The sequence below is a fragment of the Carassius carassius genome, chromosome 46 (assembly GCF_963082965.1).
Source record: "Carassius carassius chromosome 46, fCarCar2.1, whole genome shotgun sequence".
NCBI lineage: Eukaryota > Metazoa > Chordata > Actinopteri > Cypriniformes > Cyprinidae > Carassius > Carassius carassius.
Window position 1 is genome coordinate 15,672,641 of NC_081800.1, and position 27,435 is coordinate 15,700,075.

The 27,435-nt window shown below is 37.8% G+C and overlaps 1 protein-coding gene across 4 annotated transcripts; it reads left to right on the forward strand.

Moving 5' to 3' along the window:
- The first annotated feature begins 28 nt into the window (after window positions 1–28).
- On the forward strand, window positions 29–27,410 carry LOC132129376 (nck-associated protein 5-like). 4 transcript variants are annotated; one of them, XM_059540952.1, is made up of 13 exons: window positions 29–293; window positions 17,818–17,946; window positions 18,034–18,102; window positions 18,245–18,283; window positions 18,518–18,637; window positions 18,982–19,068; window positions 19,148–20,010; window positions 20,044–22,230; window positions 22,860–22,995; window positions 23,400–23,475; window positions 23,869–24,168; window positions 24,310–24,458; window positions 25,339–27,410. In XM_059540952.1, exons 2-13 carry the CDS (start codon window positions 17,827–17,829, stop codon window positions 25,588–25,590), a joined length of 4,398 nt encoding a protein of 1,465 aa, XP_059396935.1. In that variant the 5' UTR covers window positions 29–293; window positions 17,818–17,826; the 3' UTR covers window positions 25,591–27,410. The 4 variants fall into 4 exon arrangements, with proteins under 4 accessions (XP_059396935.1, XP_059396931.1, XP_059396934.1 ...); XM_059540951.1 differs by having other exon boundaries at window positions 32–293; window positions 18,979–19,068; XM_059540948.1 differs by having other exon boundaries at window positions 30–293; window positions 18,979–19,068; window positions 19,148–22,230.
- Window positions 27,411–27,435: the final 25 nt, after the last annotated feature.

Genomic DNA, 27,435 nt, shown 5'->3' on the forward strand with positions numbered 1-27,435 from the left:
ATAACATGCTTTTGAAAACGCTACGTGGAGCACAAGACAGGCCCTTTTACTAAAAGTGGGGCGGGCAACACAATTTCAAGCCATGACATCACTTTTCCTGCGAGTGCTTTAACCTAAACACGGGAAGAGAGACGGATGGGAAGAGACGACGATAAAACCTCTAATCAGCGGCTGGGGAAACAGATCAAAATGTCCACAAGCTGTGAATTTAAAAGTAGAGTTCAAGGTATTTCTTAGCGATATTCATCGGGGATATTTTCACACCTTCCGAATCAACACAAGGACCGCGCGAGGTAAAGATCCCTTTTTCCCAGCTATCGCACGCAGTTTGACGTTTACATTTCGAAAGTATGCTGATTTTGCAAAGTGCAGTGTATTATGGGCGTAGAGGGTTATATTGTGGTATTCAAGGTTGAAGTGGGTGGTGTAGTATTGGAAAGGGAAATGTGGGGCATTAGCCATCCGGCTATCTGGGACACCGGTGGGGCTGTAGACTGAGGATGCTTGTCGTGATATCCTGCTTTGCTCAGAAATGCAATGCGCTTGGCTCTTTAATTGCTGATTCTGCATCAATCGACTTCTTTTGAGTTTGCTTCATATATAAACAAATATTTCATTCATATATTTTTTTATTGCAGCGCACAAAAATCACAATAATCCGATTTTATCCTAAGCCTTTGCATCAGTTTTCCACGGATCACTGTGTTTTATGTAGTTTAAGTTATAGCCCTTCCTCTTTCTACGTCATACGTAAAGCCTGTTTATAGTTACACACTTTGGCAACCCGCAACTTTTGTGTTTACTTGTGTGTGATGAGAACGCAGACTGCATTGTAAAACTGCTAATTTTGGCAGTTCATTCTGCTTGAGACACTAAAACAGCAACTAATTCAAGAGTAATTGAGGGTAAAACATTCCCCCAGCCCCTCCCCTTTAATATTTTACAGATGTTTTTCACATTTGCTAGTCCCATGTTCAAAACCATGTTAAGACTGGCTTACAACCTACAATTCTCCTACATTTAATGTTCAAGTTTCAAAGGCAGTGCAGTAGAGATATTTGGGTCATTTTTAATTTAGGGAAACTTCTTGTTTCTTATATGACAAAAACAAAGCATTGCTGTTTAAAAGGTAATTTTTATTTTCCTAATATGTAAGAGTGTTGAGATGTTCAGTTTGTTGCACAAATGAGAATTTAAAGTTCAGAAATCAATTATAAGTAAATCTCCGTTTAATAATACAATACTTTTTTTTCCTGGGTGTCATTACAAAACCAGTTGGTTTTTGAAAAATGTATGTCATAAGCTGTCAATTTCTTTAAAGTTAATTGACTGCTAGTTAAATTGATGTTATAAAGTTTTATCCTTTAATTTTTTTCTACCAGAAATTGAAAAATATCATTAGCATCACATCTTTAAAATCGCATATTGTACCAAAATCTATTTAAAAGTTGATTGACCATGATCAGATGTTCCTTATGTGCCAAAAGCTTAACATAGATTAAAGAGAGTTTAATTTCTAAAGATTTCATTTAATCCAAAGTCCCTCTAATTGAAGAATCCACCCATTTATTCTTACATAGTGCTTTTGGAATTTTGATGCACAGCCGATTAAGTAAATAAGGTCCCCAAAATAGCTGACAGCAATTGGAGGCGAGATAAACTCCAAATTGCTCTGTAAACCAAATGGCCACAGAGGACATCAGAGGCAGCAGGGGGCCTTGCTCCCTTGTTTGCTGATAGTCATGGTCTTGTGGTGATTTTGTGAACTACTCCCATGATCACAACATTATCTTCATGTGGCTTTTGATGTTTTTGCATGCCCGACGGACATGCATTGTCCTTAATGGGAGTCAGATGACATAGGCAAGTTCACATTATTAAAGATTCCAAGACACTTAGTAAGGAATTCAGAATGTTTTCCTTCGTGGAATCACTCAAGTGATGTGCGAAAATATGAAACTGTTTCCATGGCTCCAGTTTATCTGTTTGTCTAAGTATATCTAAACAGTTTGTGTTTTTTTATGCTTATTTAAAAGACTTTTAAAATGTTTTCTTACCTATAGAACGCACACATGCTTGTTTTGCCCTAGGCGGTTCATGTGAAGCTGATTTCCTCGTTGGGCATCTTTACTCTGCAATTCAATTAGTTTCATGTCTGTCACCAAAACAATTTTGGATGCAAATTTTTTCTGCTTTGAACTATTTCTGACATTACATAGGAGTGACCTAAATGAATCGCAAACACCTTTCAACTTTTCATTCATTATTTTCTTCCACAGAAAAGATGGACTCCATACTAATAAATATAGCAAATTCTGCAGAAAGCCACTGACCAAAGAGGTCACACAGCTATTGTTCTCATATATACATATTTAAATAAGATGCTATCAGTCATTGCCCTGCATTACATTTCAACATGTACAGCTCCCATGTGGCCTGAAGTTGTTTCTCTGTTATGTTGTAGCTTGCGAACAGTACCACTCGTTGTTTTTCCAGGTTGTGGCTCATGATGTTATTCCATGGATTGCAGCCCAGATTGGATGGGGGAGATTGTGCTTGGTCACCTGATCGTAGTGCGCGGCAGAGATGCCGATCAGCTGCTATCACAAAGCAGAGCCGCATACAAACAAAACCCCTGTGGAACATCTGATAAAGAAATTAAATCACACAGGGTGCTGTGGGAAAATTTTGAAAGTCATACCTTTCAGATTTCTCCCTTCCCCAGGTTTAATGTTTGTTGTTGAAAGGTTTATGTTCTTTATGTTATTATTCCCTTGAAATTGTAATCGCGATTTTTATTAATTACAATTATCACATTGAATGATGTTTATACCATTGTTTGATGCAACTGCATGCCGTATTTTTATATGAAAACAAACAAGCTGAAAACACTAACTGAAAACTTTAGTGCTTTTCTATAGTATTACGCCTCAAAAGTCAAATATACATCGGATTGGTTTCTTCTTTAAATTATAAAAAAGTAAAAATTTGAATTGTATAATAATGTTATACTAAAAATAAAATAATGGGGGAAAACCCTTAAGATAACATAGAAAGAAAAAAACCCATTTTAAGCACACAACGATTAATTGTCACTTTGTCCGATTACGTAATTGTGGCATCCATAATTGTAATCACAATTTAGAAATTAGATTAATTGTGCAGCCCTACAGTGCAGCTTTAAGGCAAGACGTCCTAAGTGAATATGGTAAAGATTTATAATAGTCACCATTCCTCCCTAGTTGTTTGATTACATTATATGTCAATTAGGCATTACTTAGTCATTTCCAGATATTATATATTTCCAGAGCACCGGATAAAGACATGCTCAAAATGTTGTTTACGTTTTGAAGTCAAAACTTTTTACAGAGGGGATTTGGAGTATTTTTTATTAATCTATAAACATGGAAATACCGTTAACAGCAAATGTCACTATGATTTTGGGAATAAATTGTTATAAAAGCAGGCATTTATTTTTTATTTATTAGCAAGCTCTTAGTAAAAACCTTCAGAATATATATGGCAGTAAAACTGTAAAGTTTGGTGCTAATGAATTTGAGATTTTTTGGCTCAGTGCAAGAGAACCCTGCTGAAAGAAAATTAAAAAAAAATCATCTGAAATCAATATGCTATATGCTGGTTTAAGCTGCACAAGCTGGTCTCACTGGTCTCCAAAACTGACAAGCTCTTTAACCAGCAATGACCAGGCTGAAAAAACAGCTAAAACAAACTAGACTACGCTTTTTTTCATCAGGGAAAACTTCTTATAGAAATGTAATGTAATTGAAATCTACTTATACAAATAGATTTGGTACAATAAAAAATAAAACACTTAAAAGTGTATTTTGGAGTAGTCTGCAACATCATGTTATAAATAGCCAAATAGCTCAAAATCTCAAAATAGTTTTTGCCTGTAGTGTTTCGCCTTAAGGAAGCAGCACCTCTGAAAGTAGGGAAGTGAACAGTTCCTTAAATACAGATGTGAAACTGTAGAGATTTTATAGCTTGCACGGTTTCATTCGTGCTGCGCTTGATCATCTAAACATGGCTCTTTGGACAATTAGGGCTGAGGCATGAAATTGGACCTTTGGCAGTGACTGTATAACCAGGCAGCCTGATTGAGGCCCAGTAGTCGTGCATTAGTGTGAGAAAATGGAAGCCGTCATTACAGCAGCATCTTTCTTGTCAACATAAAAGGCTAAAAAGTATACTGATGGGCCAGAGTTTGCACAAAGCTTGTTTAAACTCCCTCTAGACACGCAGGCTCTCGTTTTACCCATGCTGGGTTAGGACGGCAATTTCTGTTATCAGTTTTCCCTGCTGGTGCATTTCCCCTCACCCTGCACCCCGGAAAACAGTTACCATGGTTATGGATTGGGGGATCATATAAATGCAGAAAACTCATCAATTACTCTAGGATGCTGGAAAGATATGCTGTATACAGCACGGAAGTGGGCTGCCATCTCCCCAAGACATTACTACTGTTTTCACAAACACTGCAGATATTTGGATGAGGGCAATTACTCTTGCAGCATTCTCTCCTTCCAGTCTGTGTTGTTTTTGAAGTGCATAGTGAGGCTTTCTTGCAAATTCGTACCTGTATTTTACACATTCACATGTATATGGGTGTCTGACAAGATGTGCATTTCCTGAAAAAATAACAAGGCAAGGTTAGTTTAATTTGTATATGGTCAATCCATAATCATATTTATGATTTAGAGTAGTATTAAAAAAACTTTTTGAGGATTATTAAGATGTTTGGTCACATCTTTTAAAGGTGTAAGGAAAATATTTTATACTTCTTGGTTACACCACATGACATTGTTAGTCATTAACAGTGTTATTTTAGTATTTCTGTAGTAATTTATTATTGATTAATATTTTTAATTAGCTTTTATGTTTATATATTTTTATTTTAGTTTAGTAATTTTATGTGCTTTTGTATATATATATATATATATATATATATATATATATATATATATATATATATATATATATATACAGTACAGACCAAAAGTTTGGACACACCTTCTCATTCAAAGAGTTTTCTTTATTTTCATGACTATGAAAATTGTAGATTCACACTGAAGGCATCAAAACTATGAATTAACACATGTGGAATTATATACATAAAAAAAGTGTGAAACAACTGAAAATATGTCATATTCTAGGTTCTTCAAAGTAGCCACCTTTTGATTTGATTACTGCTTTGCACACTCTTGGCATTCTCTTGATGAGCTTCCCGAGAGATGCTTAGCACTTGTTGGCCCTTTTGCCTTCTGTCTGCGGTCCAGCTCACCCCAAACCATCTTGATTGGGTTCAGGTCCGGTGACTGTGGAGGCCAGGTCATCTGGCGCAGCACCCCATCACTCTCCTTCTTGGTCAAATAGCCCTTGATGCCTTCAGTGTGACTCTACAATTTTCATAGTCATGAAAATAAGGAAAACTCTTTGAATGAGAAGGTGTGTCCAAACTTTTGGTCTGTACTGTGTGTGTGTATATATATATATATATATATATTAGTGGTGGGCTGGGCCGTTATCAGCGTTAATGTGCTGCGTTAATGTGAGACTCTTATCGGGCGATAAAAAAAATATCGCCGTTAATCTATTCTCAAAGTTGGGTTGGGAGCTGGGTCTATACTAAGCAAGCTATGATGACTTTCACCTTGATATTTTATATAACCGACTGGCTGAGGCCAGCCTAAAAAGATGCTCAGGACAGTTGACGGGCCACTGCTGCGCATCGTCACGAAAGCTTATCTTTTTCACGTGTTTTTAAGCCTTACCGCTTGTCGATTTAAACATTTAAGCATCCAAAAACGGTGCGGAAAAGCTGAACAGAGTAGCTGGTTACTCGTGCGCTGTGTTCGGTGCGCACGAGAGAGATCGAGAGCCGCGTATCACGGACAGCAACACTAAACCGAGCTCTCTTCTGCGAAGTTCTCCTCAAAGTCCCTCCTGCACCTGAACGAACAAATACAAATCGCAGTTTGAACAAACAAAAAGATGCGAAAGAGCCCAATTCAGTACTCGCGGTGTTCTGGTGTTCAGGGCTCATGCAGAGAGAGGCGTCTAAAGACACTTGAACATCGAATTTGCTTATTTTTGCTCTTGTGTCGACAAATACATACAAAATATGTCAAAATACCTTGGAAACTATGCTCGAAAAAACTGTCAGTTATTTCTTAAGTGAAAGTAAACAGTTGAGGAAAAAAATGGGATGTGTATTATATTCGATGCGTTCATTGTCTCTTAAAGTGACCGCGCCTAATTTAGCTACTGGCTGCTGTAATGTTAATCCAAGAAAATGAAAATGAAAATCACTCACTGCTCTTGATTGAATTACTTTGTAGTTTTAACAGTCAAACCAAAAATTATTCAGATACCAGATATAATTTTTGATATATATAGCAAAACTGTAATGCACCACCTAGCTTGATAAACCCATTCTCAAAGACTTACTGTTTGTCAATTTTATTTGGGTAACACACATATTCTGAATGCCTTCGGCAGTATTCGAATGACCCATTTTAATCTAGATTAATCTAGATTAATTTCAAGATCACAGTGAGATTAATCTAGATAAAAAAAAAATAATCTATGCCCACCACTAAAAAAAAAAAAATATATATATATATATAGCATTACTTTTCAATTTTAGCTTTAGTAAATTTATTTGAATTATTTGCCAGCATTTCTGTTTAAACATTTTTTAAGTTATGTTTTTCATCTAATATTTACATTTTATTCTCATTTTAGCATTATTGCAAATAACATAAATAAAAAAAAAGGGAAGCAAACATTTGCTTTGGTTTCTCACAGTGTGCCAGTCTTCAGCTACAACAAATATTCAATTCATAGTTTAACTCAGCGGAAATATGCTTCGGAATGTGGCCTTAATCAATTCAAGCAAACCAGGTCAATGGCACATCCTGTTTGGGGAGAGAGGGGATAAATGTCTACGATTTGGTTGGGCAGCGATGAGAGTCAAACAAACCTCATCATCATTGCTGTAGAGTGGGGCAGTTGTACAGCACCATACATTTGATATGGCAGGGGTCCCTTTTCTCTGGCACAAAGAGGCTACAGTCACGGACCCCCTTTGAAAAGCCACACCACCACCCTGTTTGAAAGCCAGGAAAAATGGCCTCACGTGCTTTCATTTCCCTTCTTTTTTTTCTCTCCAAATGAAAGCATTGGCGGTTTAGGATCCAGTCACCTTTAGCCTGTTAATTACGCCAACTATTCCCCTGAGAGTCTTACCAAAGCTGATGTATGTTATGTTTATGTTAAATATGCATCCTGCCCTTCGACAGGGTCACTTCTTTTAAAACACCCACATTATCAATCTGGCTCACAAGAATGGTGAGCTATCTTTGCAACCTCTTTTGGCTGACAGAATTCGCATATTTATGTAGCTGAAAGGATTAATGGCAGGATGGAAGAACATGCAGAGCACATTAATATGGCTTAAATATGGATTCTAGCGTTTCTAAGTGGACAGTGTGGCAGAACAGAAGAGGTCATCCATATTTCGTAATGTAAATAAAACAAAAACTACATTTATATTAAAAAAAAACAATCAATAAAAATATTAATGAAAGTTTTTGTCAATATCAAATCAATGTGATTTAGGCATCACAACCTTTTGGACTGACAGAATATACTTATTTATGTACAGTAGAGGACAAAAACTACACTATAAAAAAAAAGAATCAGTAAAATAATTATTCAACATTTTTGTTTAGGCATCACAACCAACAGAAAGAATTTACTTATGTATGTAGGGCAGAGGATTAATGGTGGGACAGAATGCAGAACACATTAATACGCTTAAATATAAATTCTTGCATTTCTAAGTGGACTGCGGCCACATGCGGCAGAACAAAAGAGGGAAGGTAGGGAGCTGAAGTGACTGTGCATCCCAGCTGGAAGGTGCTGGAGGGCATCCGCTTTGAGCCACCACGCCTGGTGTCCAGATGTTTAGTGGCTGTGTCCATGTTCACTGGCTCTGCAGTCTCCTGAAAGCCAGGCTTTACTGCACTTTACTACAGTGCCGGCACGAGGACACCGGCTCGGCCAGCGCAACTCACATGCCAGTCTTTAAACCAAGCGTATAGCCCACTGTTTTATTATCCTGAGCTGTTTATTTTACAATGGAAGAAAATTTTTCCAGGTTTGTTAAACGTGTGGCTTTTCTTTCCTTTGTTTATCAATGGAACCCGATCCCGACCCTCCCTCATTTTTCCCAATACAGTAGCCAGGGTGACATTTAGTCAAGGTGGTAACCATGACTACAAGATTATTCCGCTTTGGCTTTACCAGATGTCCTTGTCCCATAGATACAGCGTTTACTCATGTGTTTGTGACCTCCAAGTCAAATTTGCCTTGTCAGGCGGGTTATTTTGTCTCGGCGTGTTTGTACGGTTCGTACTTGCATGGTGTATTTGGAATTTAGTGTTCAGGCTTCATCCTTGAATAGATGCGGAGGATAAATGCTGTTAGATAAGTCATTGTTTATTGTAAAAAGTCATGGTACTCAATTTTCAGTATTTATTGCTACATAATTGTTGCTGTAATACTGAAGACGTGTTCCCCGCGGGGCAGAAGGACTGGTCAGTTTAGCACAGTGGCGTCCCACCCCTCCTTCTCCCCCTCGTACTAGTGTCACATTTCTAAAAGGTGGATCAGCCCCTCCACCTCACATGGAGTTCAGCACATTACCGCCCATTAAGCTGTCTCACTCTCAATGGAGGCTTTTTTTTACAATGAGCCTGATTTATTCCTTTAATCCTCAGTCACCCAAATGCTTTGTCATTGACCAACTGCTGGCAAATGGAAGTGGACCTAACGCTAACAAATGTCTGTTGCAAAGGTTTTTTTTTATTAGGGATGATATTAAAATTCAGACCGATACCTATTAGCTGATATATATTTTTAATTTAGCAGTCATTAATTATTATTATTATTATTATTATTATTGCATGGTATTACTATCTAAAAGAAAAACACTTTAAAATCAATTATTAAAATCAACAGTAAATTTCACAACAATGTTGTGATGCCTAAATTGTATTTATTTATATTTTTTTTACATTATGAAATATTTATTTACTTATATTTACCATATTTATTCATGGAAATTAATATTTATTCTGATATCTGCTAAAGGAAAAATTCAGTTTGAATACAATAAAATATTTTAGATTATTATTATTATTATTATTATTATTATTATTATTATTCATAATTTAGTGCCATTTTGTTGTAGAATTTTAAATCCATCCATCCATGGACATATAGATACATTACAATAATATTGCACAATAATTACTATTAGTAATGCAATAATACCATTTAATAATAATAATATAGTGAAAAGTAATAGATACTAATTTTTTTAATAAATAACTGATGTAATGTAATATATTATGTGTCTTTTAAAATATTTTACTTTCTGTTCTGTATCCTGTGGAGTATAATTTTGTGGTATCTCAGTAACATGCTTTTCTCAAGCATTCGATGGTCTCCCACACAGAATCCAAGATTCCCTAATCAGCTCTATCAAATCACAACTTTATTGTAGTTATGTAACATTTGTGAGCTCCAGATATTGCTCAGTCAGGCTCAATCAACCGTCTTAAAAATGTAATTGCCTGCATTACTTCCTTTGAGGTTTTCTAATTGGGCCAAATGTCCAGCTGTGTTTAAGGAGATGTAGTTCAGCAGAACTGTTACAAGCATGTTAATGTCACTTGGCACCTGGGGCTTACAGACGCTTTCAAGTGTGCTCGTCTTTGCATGTCATTGCTGAGTAGTGAATTGGTAACACATTGGAAAGCCAAGACGACCTCCCAATAAGACTCTGAATGCCTGACAATTAAGACCATCATGTCACAATACACCTCATTATGGATCCGGATCATATGTAATGACGTAAGTCTATCCCTCATGGGTGTTTAGAGACGTGGAAGTGGAGTTTAAAGGATCACAATAGCCCTTTGTCCAGAAAGCTCTCACCCCTTGACTGTTGACTCCAAGACAACACGTGACCCCCTTTGCATTTGGGTCATTTCATCCAATTTGGTTGTCTCATGTGAAGACACTAACACTATCTGAGGTGGAATTCCTCCTAGAGGCTTGCACATATGAATTAGTGTCTGCCAGGGTCATGATCTGAGGTTCATTCACAGTCAAGGATGAGCTTTTTCAGCCCTTTGGCCTTGCAGACGGCCCTGTAGCCATAACTCAAAGATATTTAGATAAGCTTTAAGTGCCTGCAAGAATTCTGTTGCCCTTTGAGAAAAGGGATTTTTTTTATTTTTTATAGGGGAGGATTATGAAAGTGTCAAAATCTCCTCTCAGGTTACCAATGAGTATGTATACATGCACAATTACAACTGAGCAAGAGTTGAATCTGTCTGTTGAAGTATACATGACACAATGTGTAATTGAGCTACAGCCATATTATCCATACGAGGACGCTTAGTCACAAAACCCAGACTGGTACAATTTCAGTCATACTAAAGCATTTACCTGACAGTTTAAAAAGTTTGCTTTAGTCCGACTTCTTAAAAAAAAAAAAAAGTAACTATACTTAGGTAATATACATATATGACATATTTTCAAAATTGACTAGTCAGTAAGTTACCTTATGTTTACTTCTATAGCTCCAGCTTGCGGACTATTTGCATGAAATAATTTTCATCAGTGTTACAGTTTGCTGATGTCCTTGCACACGTGCAGCCCGGGGCTATTGTGCATGTGCGAATGATTTAAGCGCTCAAAAAGAGCGGCCCACTAGATTAGTCTGTCCATGCTCACTGCCAAAGGAGTGTGTGTGGCAAAGCGAAACATGAAAAATTAACTATATACCTGAGTTTAGAGATTGTTGTGTTCATCCTAATCTTTTTTAAGGATGCTCTGTGTATTTTGATAAGTTGGTGTTGGGTTTTTGTTTACATAAAATGCTTTCAAAAACAGCTAGATGAAACGCAACTGAATTGGAAAAGAACATCTTTTTTAGTTTAAAACTACTTTAATGTAGCATCTTAATGCTCATGGCAAAGCACACCAATAAAACATTGGAAGATGTGATCTATTGGCCAAATACGTCTGTCTGAATGTGTATAGCTAATGTAGTGGTGCTTTCAAAGGGGTTAATTTGTTTAATTTTAGTCTTTTCTTGTTTTCTAGTTAAAAATTATCTTATTTATATCTAAAACTTCCTAAAACAAAATAATTTTAACAACACTGCATAAGATAATACTTTCATAGATGTTATATTGAATTTTAGTGTATTAATGTCTTCATGGTGTTATTCATATACTATTATAGTGTGTATTAATATTTTGAATTAGCTTTTTATTATAATTTCAGTTTAATTTTAGTTTGTTATTTTTTTATGTGTTTTGTCATGTTTATTTTGCATATTTCTATATAGCTAATAGCTTTATATATATATATCTATAAATCATTATTATTATTATAATTTTTTATTTCAAGTATGTATCCGGGATGTCTCTTCGTTTTTCCCAGACACTTGCATCTTTGGCAGCAGTGTTATTTATCCAGGTCAGCTTTTGGTCATGCAGCTCCACATTGACTTCCACAGTATCTGCAGTCACAATCCAATCAGTGCAAGTCTGATAAAGCAGTCTCAATCCTCTTAGAAAAGAAGCTCTTGCTCCTTGACAAGGGGCTGAGTTGCCTGGGTGACTCCATTTTCTCACCTGTGCTCGTTCGAATATCCGTCCTTGTCCTCATCTTTGTTCGGGATGCCTTTTTGAAATATAACCTCCTCTCATTTTATGGCCTCTCCAGCAGTCGTAGGGTTAATATTTAGCTGCAGCCGTTGGAGGAGGGAGAGACACTCAGAGGATAGGTGGTGGGGGGGGGGGGGGGGGGGGCTGGCCCACAGCTGTTGTAGTAGGTTGGGTCTATTGGGGTAGAATGCCTGCCTCACACTCCCTTGAACAATGGGAGGACATGAAGGCCACTGCATACAGCATAGACAGTTTCCCCGAACTTACCTAAGGACAGGCACTGTACTTAAAGAATAATGTGAGGAGGACTTCCAAAGGGGAACATTAAAAGATTGCAACGGGCTTCTTTGTGGCGTTTGCGGATCCGGGTCCCGTGTTTCACATGTGTCTTGCATGGGCTGCACTGAAACGTCTGGGATGTTCTGATTGGAATTAAAGGTAATTTTATGCATAGCTGTTCACAGCGCTGGTTTTTAGCCCCGGCTGAATCCTGTCTGTATGTTTCTCGCTGTATTTCATGCTTGTGTTTGCAGGCACTTTGTCAGAAGTGTGTTTCATGATATGTTTTGGCTTGGTATGGAATAACTATGCATTCATCCCTTGGCAAAGTTTAACAGCAATCTTTACAATATATTTCTATTTGCATTAATATTTTTGAAAGCTCTAGAATGTTGCAGGTAGGTCATTGATGATTCTGTGTGTTAATCAATCAAAACGGTTTGCTTAAGCTGGCATAGTGTAATGAAACTACCAATACAAGTTTTCCTTGTCCTGGAAAACAGCTGATGCCATTTTTAAATGGACTGTTAAAAAGTCTATTGCGTCGCCATCTAGTTAAGAGAAGCAGTTGCATGCTAAAATGTAAAAAAATTAAAGTCTGTTTGCTTTGGATGAGGGACAACATGGCTCATCGTTCGGTGTGATGCCTGAAGGATTCATTGTTTGGGTGTGAGTGATCACCTTATTTAACTCTAAGCTGACTGTAAGTAATTGAGAATTAGATTGCAGTTAATTCACAGTTAGTCTGCGAATCAAAATAGACATTGAAGAAGCTCAAGCTATTGCTTAGTCCTCTTTTAAGTGTGTTTAGGTAGATCATGCTGCAGTTAAGGCCGTGTAAATGTAGACAACGTACCTAGTCTAGATAGGTGCGCTAACGCAAAGGACAACAAAAGTGCATGAGTCTGCAGATGCCTGCATGGTAACTTTGCTGAAAGCTACTGAGTAACATGGCTTGCCTTTTATGTTTTGTGCAAAATGGAGGACCAGAGAGTCCATAAACATTTTGGTGGGGAGGGCTTTGCTGTCACAGATGCGACATCCCGAGTGAGTGGACGAAATAATCTTTAGAGCAATGGAAATCTTTACCCCAGCTGCATAAACCTGCATTATTCAAGATTTTATATATTTAATGCCACATTCAGGAATAGAAGCTTCCTCGCCGTACTTCAGAGACTCTTTATCCCCGGAATAATTTACATCAAAGAGAAAAAATAATGCCCTTAGGGACTTGATGGAAGGTCTATATGTTTGTTTGCTTTGCCACAGAGTGCTTTTATTCATTAGAACTCTATCCAGTGCATTTGCAGACTGTGTATTTCCTCTCTCTCTGTGATTGATCATTTTATCAGCTCGTAAATCATGCGAAAAGATCAATAATTGGGTTATGAAGGTGTCAGTGGGCTCTGTGCCCATTGTGCAGGGTGTGAATAATCAGAGACCGTCTCTGTAGATGCCGATTGGCTGCTTCTTAATAACTCTTCGGGTGTGGGGGATGGATGCGGAGCTCCCAGCACATTTTGGGATCCCAGAGAGCCCTAGTTCAGTTTGATTGCTTTATTCCACCCCTCCGAGCCATCCAGGGCCTCCCCCAACATCCACTTTCCCTTTTCTATCGACACACTTTTAAATCCTAATTTGCATTTTTCGAGATATCATTCATAACTGTACGATGTCACACCTCCCAAAAAATGCAGCGCCATGGCAGCCATTCATTCATTCATGGCTTACTGATGAAGCTGGTTGTAGAAACATGAATATTTTTGCACACCAACTCAAAGGACTAAGTTCAAAAGGCTTGTACTAAATTTCTTTGAATAATAACTGTTTGTACTATTAATTACCAGATTCAAATGGTTTAATCTGCCAACCATCCATTTTGTTTTTGTAAATGCCGAAAAGTAAATAAATTACATTAATTAGAAGGCATGTTGTTGATTTTCTGCTGGTCTTGACGCCCTTCTCTTGTACAGATAGGACCATAAATAAATGCCTGTGGTTCAATGATAAAAATACATTTAACATTGTGTGCAATCTAAAACTCCTTCATTATTCTCCCCGATGGAGTAGACATTCTCCTCTACATCCTTTGATCAACCTCTCAAGAAGCTGTGTCCTCTACATTGTCAGATAAGAGTGGCTCTCTTGTGTTTGATTAATTCAGGAAAAGAGACAGTGGCCTCTGGTGTCTGACTCTGCCGTGTTTGTTGGAGTCTCGTCTCAGAGCATAGCTTTGATTTCTAGTCTTAATCACATTGTGTAGACTTCTCTCCTCTGGGCATCATACCAAGCCAGTGACTCAGAAGTATGTGAGAATATGTGAGTCCTACCAACGTTAACCGTAGTCTCTCAGAAGCTTTGCCTCGATAAATGTACTGCTTTAAAGACAAATGAGTTTGGGGCCCTGTTTTGGGTATGCCACAGTGCTTTATTGCTATATTTACTATACAGCATATCAGTGGATTATGGGGCTTGCATTGTGCCTGAGCACTGCCAAGAATCCTGTTGGCATGGGTGCTTGTTTGCGTCTGTTTTTGCTTGTCGCTAAAACCGACTCCACTATGTTATGGTATATACAGCAGGGCTATAACCAGCCTAGATATTATGGTGGGCACATCCACCCTGTGTGTTCAGAATAGTTGTTGATCAATGTGGATTTTTCATGCATTATTCTTAAAGGGACACTTTATCCAAAAATGTAATTTACTCACCTTCGTGTTGTTCCAAACCTGTTTGGCTTTTGAAGAACACAAAAGGTGCAAGTCCTGGCCACTCTTTTCAGTGTATAATGCTGCCAATATTTTGCTGTCATGTTCCAAAATAAAAAAGTAAAGTCACATTATTTATATATGGTGCTTTTATATAGTACAGATTGTTTCAGGAAAATAATAATGTTGTAAAATTAACCAGAAGATAAAATCATCATTATTCAGCTCCGTTTAGTTCAGAACTTCAGTCCTGTTTCTATTCGGTTCAATAACTGTCAATGTTGCAAGTCATTAAGGTGGTCCATGCGATTCATGCATGATAATGACATCCATTTTTGTAAAAGAGTCGTTCTTTTGTGTTGCATGTTTTAAATTAATAATTTTATCAAATTCACATTAATCTCAAGAATTTCTTCACGCACTGGACTAAACCTGATCTGAAGTTTAGTCCACTCGCTGCTTGTAGCGATTGACAGCTCACTGATGATTGCCAGTAAATATTGTTTTTGTTTGGTCATAATGTTGGATGTTGTCTCTCTGGAGACTTTAGAGGAAGGCCCAAAAGTACAGTAGCAACAGAGGGGAAGTTCTTGACTGATCTCTCCACTGACAGTATTATCATAAAGATTCTAAAATAGGCTTTTGAGGCTCTGTTTCAACAGAATCAGTTTACTGATCCATAAATTTTTTTTTTATTGCCTGCAAGTGATTCGTAGATAAAAAAGAAAGATGATCGAAGCTGGTGGTGATCCTCTTGAGATTTTTCCCTGCCCTGGCCTCCAGCATTTGGAAAACGGTCAAGCATTAACAACATAGGGTAAAAATGTAGAGACGTGACACAGTTCTAGCTAATCCAGTATTGCAAATGTTGTGAAACCAATATGCCATCACGTACGCATAATATGCAGATTTAGCTTCCTTGTTGCTCGAGATCATCTTTATCACACAACTCTTTTAGACAGATGCACATCTCGAGCGTGACACAGTGAAGTCCAGAGGGATGTTTTATTTAGGCTTTTTCTTTTCAGACAAGAAACAAGAGTACTAACCTGGAATACCTACTCCTCTAGCTTTATTCACTCTACAGTGCATTAGATTTTTACCATGTTAATTTCTTGGTGAGTTTTATTTTATTTTACTATTTTGTTTTATTATTTTAAAATTTATTTATATATGTATATATTTATTAAATATCTGGTACATTGGCTGTAAAATACTTTTATAGGATTTGTTGATGAATTCAATTCTGGATTTAAATTATCATTTATCACTTATGTATCTATTTTCTTTTTATTTCTTAAAAGTGTCTTCTTATGAATAATATAAATGCTTCTGCTTTGCATGGCTTAATGACAGTTAGGCTGCAAATATATCTTTCTCAATTGGAAGGCTATGCCTTGTGTCCTTGTGAAAAGAGTTTGTCATGTGAAAGGAGCCTTCTGGCGACGCAGGAACTACCAGCTCTATAGTGTGGCCTGGAGCCTGTCGAATAGTGCCATCTTTACTGTTAAAACAGAGCAGTGCTCTCTGACCCACTGCACCCTGTCAACCCTCTGACCCCAATAGCCTTTGTGTTCATTTACTTCCAGATACGGAGTTTTCATTTAAGCTAATCACTAGCAAACATTTAGAGTCTATAGATAACCTTGCTACATAAATGAGCACACAGAATGCCTAGAGGATCAATAAAGAATACATCCCAGGAACATATTGATTTTTAGATTCAGTTTTGCAGTGATAGTCCATCTGTTGACTACATCCGGTGTTCATATTGAAGGTCAAGATTATGGTGTAGTGCAGTGATGGGAATAGGTGGATAAAGGTGACTGGAGGCTACCGTGTAGTTAAACGACAAGGAATTAACAACAACAAAAAAAACACTGTTAGCCATTAAAATCTGATTGTTAACACAAGAGAAGCAAATTATATATATATATTTTATATCACTTGGAGTTCAAAATGTATCCAGTATATTTTTTGGTCACTGGTTTTTGGCTCATAAATGTTACTTTTTTGTATAATTTGTGTCATTTATAAGTTTTAAAAATAAGTAAAAAGTTTGAATATTGGACAATATATTGGTTAATGGCTTCAAAATGTAAATACCTATCAATATGGGTAATACAGTAAATCCCTACGTTTGATAAAGTAATATCTTTATGTGCACTGCGAAATTGGGGTAATGGTAAAATTCTTGGTTTGCCAAACAGGTTTGACCATAATAATTTATTAAATGCACAAATGCATTTAATATGTAATTGGTTTAATTTCAGAATACCTCAGACTTAAGTGTTCTTCTATTCTTTAGCACTCACTAGAACACGCTTCTTTGAACACTGTTTTGTTGTCTTAATTTAAATGCAGGTCAAGAGGATCTGATTCTGTGCCCCATTCAGTAAGTCAGTACAGTAGGTCATGAATCTGCATGATGGCTGGAATCCTCAAGTTTTTTCAGACCTCTTCAGTCTAATCCTCTCTGAAGATGTGTCTTGCCAGGGACTCAAGTCCTGCTTAATCACTCAGAGCTGTCTCAAAGGCTTGATAATCACACTAACTCTTTTACGTCGAGATTAAAAGGCTCACTGCTAGTGTGTTCTGTAGCAACTCAGAAAGTACACAAGAATGTTGGAAATGAATGGAAGGCTGGTTTACAAATTGTTTAACCAGTTGTTTACAATATGCAAACACCCAGTTTGAAAAAAGCAAACACCCAGTTTAAAATAAGCAAGAATCTAAAACTCTTTAAAGGTTTAGTATGCAATTTCTGCTTCATTGGCACACTAAAGAGAATTGCATTAATAATGTGTCTTCAAACCAGTTTTGCCAAACACGCCCCACATCTTTTATCCGTTGGACAAACAGATAGCCCTGCCTCACACTTACAGTTGTCTCTGTATATCAAGCTGGGACAGAAGAATGTATTTATGTCGACATTAAAAACATTTGACAGTTTGATTATAAAAAGAAATTATTTATTACAGCTTTTTTTTCACTCTGAGTGGTTTAGTGGGAACTGTAAAAAATAAAAAGACACAATAAAATCTCTTTCTTTTTGTTAGGTAGAGACGATGTCGGAAGAGGCCCAAAATAGAGTAGATGAGGACTTTGAGTCTGAGGAGGGTGATCTGGAGTCCTATCTAGAGGAAGAGAGTAGCAGTGAGCTTCTGGAGCGAGTGAGAGAACTTCAAGTAAGTGCCATCTACTTTCACCAAGAATGCAGTTTTGTTGACTTTTCTTCCTTGACTTACTGTTTAAACTGTTCTATTTTTGTATAGGCAGAGAACTCTGCCCTTTCATTAGCAAACGAGAGTCAGAGAGAAGCATATGAACGATGCTTGGATGAGGTGAGTTCCATACCAACCCATGCATTTGCCTTCCTGTGGAGATTTGCTGTTTCTGGATAATGCAGAAGCCAATTAGATATTCAGATGATAAATAAAATAGTCCTGAAAGTATTTAATGTTTAATTTGTATGTTTATCTGTAGGTCGCTAACCATGTTGTCCAAGCTTTGCTCAATCAAAAGGTAAAAACTTTGTGGTTTTGCATCAGGAGCATAGTTATAAAAACTTCATTTGAACTACAAAGTCTAAAAGACTATTTTATATTTAATTCATATTAGTTTTCATATATCTTACAAATTATTGAATTATTAAATTATTGATTATTTATATGTTGGTTGTATATTTAATAAGTGATGTAAATATTCTAGTCATATATATTTTTTTATGTTTTTAAAAGCTGTGGGTTCTTCTTTTAGGATCTCAGAGAGGAATGCATTAAGCTGAAAATGCGTGTGTTTGATTTGGAGAGGCAGAACAGAACACTGTGTGAGCTCCTGCAGGAGAAACTGCACAGTCAGTCATGTGTACATCAGCAGGTAAATGATTAAATCCTTCAACATACAGTGACAAAATGCACAGTGCAGGTTCCATTTTAGTTTGAAATTTGTTTTTCACAAAACATTCTTCAAAGTCCAGAGGGATGTTCTATTATGTTTGTTTGCAAAATGAAAAAAATGGATCAATTAACTTCTTCCTGTTTAATTTTCTTGGGCTGCTTGGGCAGCATTTTTTCATGTAACTACAAGCAATTTGTGTGTTAACGGGCAACAAAAAAACTTGTTGTGCATGCATAGTTGTTATACATGAGGTGTTTTGCATAATCCAAAAATTAATTCATATAAGAAGCTTAAAGCTTAGCTGATGTGTCTTATCATAGCAGCCAGGACCCTGTCTGGAGCACATCGGCGAGCTGCAGCACAGTGAACCTAACAAACTGATTGAGGCTCAGAGGAATGCACAGGCCAAGGTAAGAGCTGTACACAAAGTCTTTGTTAAGTCAGTCTTGTATGACAACTTTACCTCATCCTTATGATTTGGTTCCACAGGGAAGCAGTGAATGTGCACAAAATTTCATACCAGAGACCCAAGGCTCATCCACATCCATGGAGGCCATGTCCCCATTCTTGAAGAAGAAAGCACATATTTTGGAGGTCCTCCGCAAGCTTGAAGAAACAGATCCGCTTCGGTACCATCGTTCCTCTGGCATTCCCTCGATCTGTGATTATAGCCAGGCTCTTGCCTCTAAGGAGGCTGTATTAGCCTGTAGAGACAATTCATCCAGGTGCAATGCACCCAAAGCACATTGTTCCCATTCCTGTCCAGATGTTTGCACACATCAGCATTTGAATGGAGGAGAGCACAGCAATGTAAAATGTGGTAGTTGTAGCACATGCCTGATGCTGTCCAATAAAGATTCAAGCAGCTTAGCCAAGAGTAGCCACATTTGTTGCACTTCAGCCCCCATTACCATTGATAACCTCAATTTGGCTCGACCGGATTTCCAAGAGAACATGGAAATGCAGAGCCTCCTGAAGCCTGCCACAGGTACAAGTGAACTGTTTATGAATAGGACATCTGGAGATTTGTCCATTCTTTCAGCAGAGCAAGGTCTTAACCCTCCGAATGATCCCCACTCATTAGAAGTCCCTGAAGCATACTCAAGACTGACCATTTCAGAAAGAGATCAGCCCAGAGGATCCGATCACGTGTTGGTGGAAACAAGAGACAAGAACAGGTTATCTGACCTTCTGCTTGAATCTCAATCCAACAGGTCAAGCGGCAGCACCTGCAATGAGACTATTTGTGATGATAGCACAATTGATGTGGCGCTACTGGACTCGGACTTGAAGCTCTTAAATGCTTTAGCGCCACAAAGACTCGAGAAAGAAGAGTTTGCAACAAAAGAAGACTCTGACTGTGTCTGTCGAGCCAGCATAGCCACCTCAAAGCTGCCTACTCTTGGACTCAAAGAAAATGAACTACTCCACAAAGGTCTGTTATTTTCTCCTAATGAGAATCATACTGCCTCAAAAGTACTGGATAATATCTCCGTCCCTGTGAAAGACACACCATCCGATCCTCAGTCCATTAGATTGAAAGTTGCAGTCAGCCCAAATCAAGTTTCCTGCCTTAGAGAGGTCAAGGCCTCACCCTCCAAACTGCTCAAGTTCCTTAAGATACCCACTCTTGGAGAACGTACTGCAGTACCTGCTCCACCTCGTCTCAGTCCTCAGTTGACTCGTAGCTCAAAGATTCCTTGTCGGAGCAACAACTATGAGGTGCACAATTCACCTGTAGCCACACGAAAAGCCACTACGACAGAGAGGCAAAGACAGCTGCCCCCTTCTAAATCGGAGTCACATTCTGCTCCAACTTCTCCACCCCAGCCTGATGATGTCCCTGTACCATTGCCAAAGGACCTTGGCTGTGGTATTCCTAAAACAACTCCTGTAGCCAAGCCTACACAAAGTTCTCACGTTCAAATGACCCCTCAGAAAATTCCACACTATGAAAATGTCTCTGACATCTCCAAAACGTGCAGCACCGATGTATCCCAGCTGCTTGGAGAAGTGAGCTCATCTCTTCAAAATTCCAGCCCAGCTAATGAAGGTGCGAAAGGAAAGCAGACAAAGTTTGGCATAGAACGACCAGCGAGTCTCAAGCAGAAGGAAGTCTCACCAGAGTCTGATTCTTCAGACCAAGAGGACAGCTCAGAAAGCCCGGTGTGGCATAAGCAAGTCAATCATCGCAGTCTGCCTAGTCAGTCGTCATCTCAGAAGGGTCAGAGTGGGATTAGCATGAGGTCCAGGAGCCAAGAGAAAAATGAAATGGTAGATAATGATTCACAAAGCTCTGAATCACCTTTGAAAAGGAACGATCCACCGCCTGTTCCTAAGAAATCAGGGATTGGCAGACATTCAGGTGAATCAAGTCATTCTTTTAAAGAACGACTAGCTGCACTTGGCAAATTGAGGAACCCAGATGAGCCCACAACTTGTCCTCCACTTGCAGAAATTAAAGAAATTCAGTCCACTACAAGCACATCAACACGAACCACCGATAAAAGCAAAATTGCTGACAGAAACTCTGATTGTAAGTCAGGAGAATATAGACTTCCTAAAAATACAGATTCCATTGAGGATAAATCATACCATTCAGGTCATCTTGATGGTGCTGTATCAAAACACCAAGCAGCCTTTCAGCATGTTGAGCAAGCTGTCAGGTCTCTTCCCTCTTGCACATTAGTCTCCAAACTTGAACATGAATCCTCTAGAACATTCTTAGCAAAGCAGGAGAGCCCAAAATCTAAGATGCAGCAACCATCTACTAACTTAGAGGCTGCGCAGGCTTTGCGGAGCTATGCTAAGAGTATGACACCTCATAACCTTTCATTCAATGCAAAAAATGTTGCTGGCTCACATATTGGGAGCCCCAATAAAATCGCCCTCAAATCACCAACTAAAACTGTGCCACCCTCTATGAACCGAGATGGGAAACCTACTCAAGAGTTTCAGAGGTACATGTCCAAATCTGAGGACAGGAGCCATCTCAGGGCAAATAAGAAGAAGAATTCTTCCTATGGAGAGAGTCTTCCTCCTCCACCACCAAGGCCAGTAGAGTCTGTTGAAGAAAAAAGGCACTCTGCTTCCAGTCCACAGTCCTCTATCGAGCAGAAGGTCATGAAGGGCATTGAGGAAAACATGATGAAACTGCATGAGCAAGATAAAGGGCAAATGATTGAGGTCAAGCAAAAGGCTTCCAATGGAATTGCCAACTGGTTTGGTCTGAGAAAAAGCAAGCTTCCAGCTCTTAGTCGTAAACCAGAAACGTCAAAAGTGAAGGATGACAAGAGAGAATGGAAACTCAATATATCCTCAGTGGGCAAGGATTCCAAGGGGGCTACAAAGAAAACCGGGAGCGAGAGCCTAAACATTTCCATGCTGATTGAGAAGGCAGAGGGTTTGCATAAAGCTCTTGAAGAAGAACGGGCTTATGTGAATGGAGTGGCCTTGGACCGACAAGGAAAGGGACATTCCTGTGAGGTGGTGATGGACCAAGCCCAAGGCCAGCTGTCTGTGATGTACAGAGGAGTGCCATCTGACAACTTCATGCAGCAACTGCTAAACCGGTTAGTAAAGAGTAACTCTAAAACGTGTTTAATTGTTCCTTTTTTTTTAATTTACATTTTAAGAAAGCCGGCACAAGTATATATTTCAAGGAGGTAAAAAAAGTGGTTTATGCCATTTTGGTTTGGCTTAACACAATTAAATGTTATTAAATTAATTATTATTTTCAGTCATGTTCAGTCATATTCTCAGAATTGTTTTATTTATACATGTAGCTTTACTGTGGGTTGTTTTATACACGTTTTATACAAGTCAAAGACCAAGTTAATGACTTAAATCCTTAATTCTTTAATCTTCAAGTGCATAGTTGTAGTGCAGGTTTTTTTCAGGTGTTAAAAGTTATTTGAAATATCTGATGGATCAGTATGGTGCGAAAATGTGCTTTGAGATTTAATTTGAATATGACTTGTGGATTTGAAGTTCATTATGGCTGGGCTGCTGCATATGCTTTAAATTAAATTAAAGCTACAGAAAGGAAGATAGCATTATCATAAAAGTAGTCTACCTGATATATTCCAGTTATTCCAAAGCCATACACTTTGTCTCCGATGAACAGGCTGAAATCTAAATATACTGTAGACAAACAACGAATATTACTTTCACATCAATTGTATTTAAATTCCTCCATAAGGGTTGATGGGAAGGACACTGGTGGCATCAGTATGGCACATCGACGCCTCTCGTTTGACTGTAAATCCAGACCTGTATTCAGTCACCAGAGCGCTGGTATTGCTGCACAGACAAGAAGCAGTGATGACATGGAAAAGGTAAAAAGTGAAATTCATGAATATAATGCACATAGTCATTTTGAAAGTTCTCAATTAGATTTTTAATGTTACCTTGATGGTTACATTGTTAATGTTACCTTGACGACAATGGAAGTCGTGGCCTAGTGGTTAGAGAGTTTGACTCCTAACCCTAGGGTTGTGGGTTCGAGTCTCGGGCCAACAATACAACAACTTAGGTGCCCTTGAGCAAGGCACCGAACCCCTAACTGCTCCCCGTGCGTCGCAGCATAAATGGCTGCCCACTGCTCTGGGTGTGTGTTCACGGTGTGTGCACTTTGGATGGGTTAAATGCAGAGCACGAATTCTGAGTATGGGGCACCATACTTGGCTGTATGTCACGTCACTTTAAATGCCACTTTTTTCACGTAAAATTTTTTTCACAGGTTTCTGCAATACTGAGTAAAGATGTCACGTCAGATGAGAACCTGGCTGAGACGATTCATCATGAACACTTTGCAGGTAAGGCATGATCACAATGCATGATATCATGGTTTTCAGTGTTTCCAGAGGCAGGAATTTCAATTGGTTAGCATGTAGCGACAAAATGGGTTTTAACCTGTCACTAATGATAAATAGTCTAGGTGCGTCTGAATTTCTGTGGCTCTCATATGCGAGTCATACAGCAACAGCTGTATGGAAAACATTATCTTGATTTTTAGGGTGGGAACCTTTGTTATGCAATGCTACTTCAAAATAGGTGTCCATGTATAATTTAAATAAGATAAAAATTTATATTAAGTCATTTCATTATAATTCAAATTAATATTATTTATATTATAAAGCACAATCATTCATGTATTTTAAATGAATAAAGTATTAATAATATATTCTATTGAAATTTCTCTCTTTCAGGATCTGGAATCTCCACACACACCCTTGACAGTGGCATTGGCACCTTCCCTCTTCCTGACTATAGTGCAAATGCTGGTTGCAAAAGCATTCCCAAAGGGAAGGCCTATGGTGAGACTGATCCTTCTCATCTCCAGGGAAAACATGGCTCAGGGATGAAAATGTCCCACAAGACCTGGACTTTGGAGAGAGAGCTGTCATGTTTAGAAGAGGATTATATGGGGGGTCAGGATATGGATCATCACACCAGCACTTTGGAAAACAAGATTCCATCCAGCCAGATTGCAAACATCATTCATGATGGTATATAGTACTTTTAGCCGTCACTTAAGGTTAATCAGTTATGTGAGTTTTCAATATAGAATGATTGTACAGTATAGCGTTTCTTATCCAGATAGTTTTTATTTTTTCCTTTATTTCTCAGCTTTGATTTATTTATTTTAGACACTGATATCTGTGGAGCACCTATGAAATTAGGCCCCACAAAGAACTGGACTTTCCCAAACCTCAAAGCATCTGCAGAGCCGTCTGAGGTTTATCTTGGCGTTGGAGACGGAGTGGAGCCAGTGAGTCACAAGACTTCATTTAAGAGGGTGAGCATCACTTTAGATCCTAGTGTCACCCAACAAGACAATTACAACAATTTTTTATTTTATTAAAACTATTTATATACACTACCATTCAAAAGCTTGGGGTCTGTAAGATTTTTGGAATGTTTTTTTCTTTTCATTGCTTTTTGGCCTTTTTTCCTTTATTTTGATAGGACAGAATATATAGACTGTAAGCAGTGCTGCATTTATTTGATCAAAACAGTAATATTGTGAATAATATTGTTAAGATTATATATATACAGTGTCACATGATCATTCAGAATTCAATTTCATATGCTTATTTTGTGCTCAAGAAACATTTCTTCCATTATCAACACTTGTGCTGCATAACGTTTTTGTGGAAAACGTGATACATTTTTTCATTCTTTGATGAATCGAAAGTTCATAAGGACAGCTTTTGTTTATAAATGTCTTTACTGCCACTTTAAATCAATGTAGTGCATTTATTTAAAACGAAAAAAAATCAGTGGCCCCAAACATTTTGAACAGTGTATTTCTGTACACACAGCATGTTTCAGCAACATGTTTACTTTCTTGCATTTAGTTTACCTTTGCCATCCTCTAAAGTTCACTGAAAGTTAATCTTTTAACACTGTTAATGTAATTCAGCAAACCTCAAAATAAATCAATTCAGTTGTAGCATTTAAAACTGTAGATTTGAGTTTTTCAAATACATTTATTTACTGAAAAGAATTAAGAATTAAGATTTTTAATTGACTTAAATAGCCACATTTAAACTGTTATAAAGTAATATTATGATTAATGAAATAATTAAAGTATTATTATGTGTTGTCATATTTTATATTATCGTGTACTGTTCAGTGTTACTCACTGTGCCTTTTTGGGCCTGTTTTTCCTGCAGTGCAACAAGACTAGTGATTCGGTAGCCAGCCGCGAGGGAGACCTGAGAAGTCTTCCTCAACCCAGTCAGGCACGTAGAGTCAAAAGCCGGATTCCCGCTAACCCAGACTTGGTGAGGGACACTGGTTTGGAGTTGGTGAAAGAGAGACCTGACGATGGCCTGTCTCCAAGCCATCCCCAGGTCCTTGAGACTCCCGAGTCCCTGAGCGATTCCCTCTATGATAGCCTGTCCTCGTGTGGTAGTCAAGGCTGAAGAAAGTGTTTTCAGAGGGACTGAATGATAACCAGGTACAACTTTTTGTAACCCCCACCCGATTCTAGTGACACCAGATATTTTTCAAAGGTGGATACTTACAGGATAACCCATTTTTTTGACCGAATAAAATCCCACGCCACGTCACCCACGAAATACCCACATTTCTATCCTGATGGCCGGAAGGAGGACTTTTACAGTGTTTGTGGTGGTGTAATTTTAGTCCATTATATCATCTCATTCGTGTTCTCTGTTTGAAGTGCTAGCAAAAGTAGTGATGTTCAGCTCGTATTATCTTTAAATTATGTTTCAAGGACGAATCCAAGCTCATTGCAACAGTCTTCCAGTTTTTAATCTCACAGAATGTTCTGGTTCTCATGCAACATCAGTGCACACACTCTTTGGTAACATTTGTGTAAAGTTATTGGAAAGTGAATGTTAATATATGTGATTTTCAGTTAATTTAATATGCATATTTCATGAAAAGAAAAAAGAAAAAAACGCATCTGTGTAAAACTGCATCAGCCGTAGACTTTTGATTCATTGTGTTTAAAGAAAAAAATCCTTGTAGCAGCAACATACAGTAAATGCGATCCTTATAAGAAAGAGCTACAGTGTTCCATGTGAATTATTATTTACGTTTATTTATTTATTTTCTTTGAATAGTGTGGCAAGACAAAACCACCTTTCATTGGTTACTCCTTTTATGTTCTGTTCAAACACGTTCTGTGCCTGACTTTGTGTGTACATGTCTCGCTGTACGTCTCTAGGTTAGTTTGTTCTCCATAGATCTGACCATGACATATTTTTTTGTGTTACCTTTGTTTTTGCAACGATGTGACTCGGTAGCTTATGACCTAATTTTGAACTGTGTATTGTTGGATCACCCTGCTTACAATCGGTGAACTTTAAGAAAGCTTAAACCCAGGATTTTTTATTCCAGTTTGGTTCTGACTGACTACACAGGAGAGAAAAATAATAAAATCGTTCCTTACAAATTTTGAAAAGATGGTTGACGATTTCTTCATGTTGATGTTATAATGCTGACTCTGCCTTATGCATCTTTCCACAGCTGTTAGAAAGTAGCTTCCTGTGGGCCAGGTTTCATGTTGATTACTCAGTCTTTTTTTGAGGGGAAATATTTCAGATTTTTTTCCCACAAACCCATCGTATTTCTTCAGCCTAAAACATTTTGGTGCAATTCAAGTCAAGGTGCGATGTATGCGCTTGATGCTAATCCTGAAAAATGGATTACAGGCAAAAAACTTTTCAATTTCAAGTGGTTGCTCAAAAATCATAGGTTAGTTGATCAATAGTACAACCCAAATCCTTTCAAATCTGTGCTGACCTCAATAGGGTTTTTTTTTTTTTTTTTTTACGACCACAACAAAAGACCAATTACAAACATTCCCAAGCATATATGCTTTGTAATCCAACAGTCTTTCCAATCCGGTGTAAAAATTTTGTAGAGAGAAAATCCTCATTCTTATATGAATGTTATTCTTGATTTGTCACAAAATTCCTTTCCTTTTTTAATTTTTTTAATAAGTAGTTTGTGTTACTATTGTAGTTCCCGAATTTGCCTGCCGTTATAACCTTTGTTATTTACCTTGTAATTGTCAGGAATATTTTATATTAGTTTGGTATGTTTACAAAAGAATTTATGATGAAGTTGTTAATATATCTGTAAAATGTTTATATAAGGTGCTATCTGATTCGTTTTCACTCTGTCCTGCAAAAGCCATAAATGTGTTTTCATAATCTCCTTTCTAAGCAATCGCCATCACTCATGCAACCCAATAAAACCTTTTTAAGTATGTTTCTATGGTGTATTTATTACAGAAA

Excerpts from the sequence above, each read along its gene's own strand:
- LOC132129376 (XM_059540948.1), top strand. The coding sequence starts at position 17,827 with ATGTCGGAAGAGGCCCAAAATAGAGTAGATGAGGACTTTGAGTCTGAG. Across the intron at positions 18,638-18,978 it reads AGTCATGTGTACATCAGCAG|CAGCCAGGACCCTGTCTGGA; the intron begins GTAAATGATTAA and ends GTCTTATCATAG. Across the intron at positions 24,459-25,338 it reads ACAAGACTTCATTTAAGAGG|TGCAACAAGACTAGTGATTC; the intron begins GTGAGCATCACT and ends TTTTTCCTGCAG.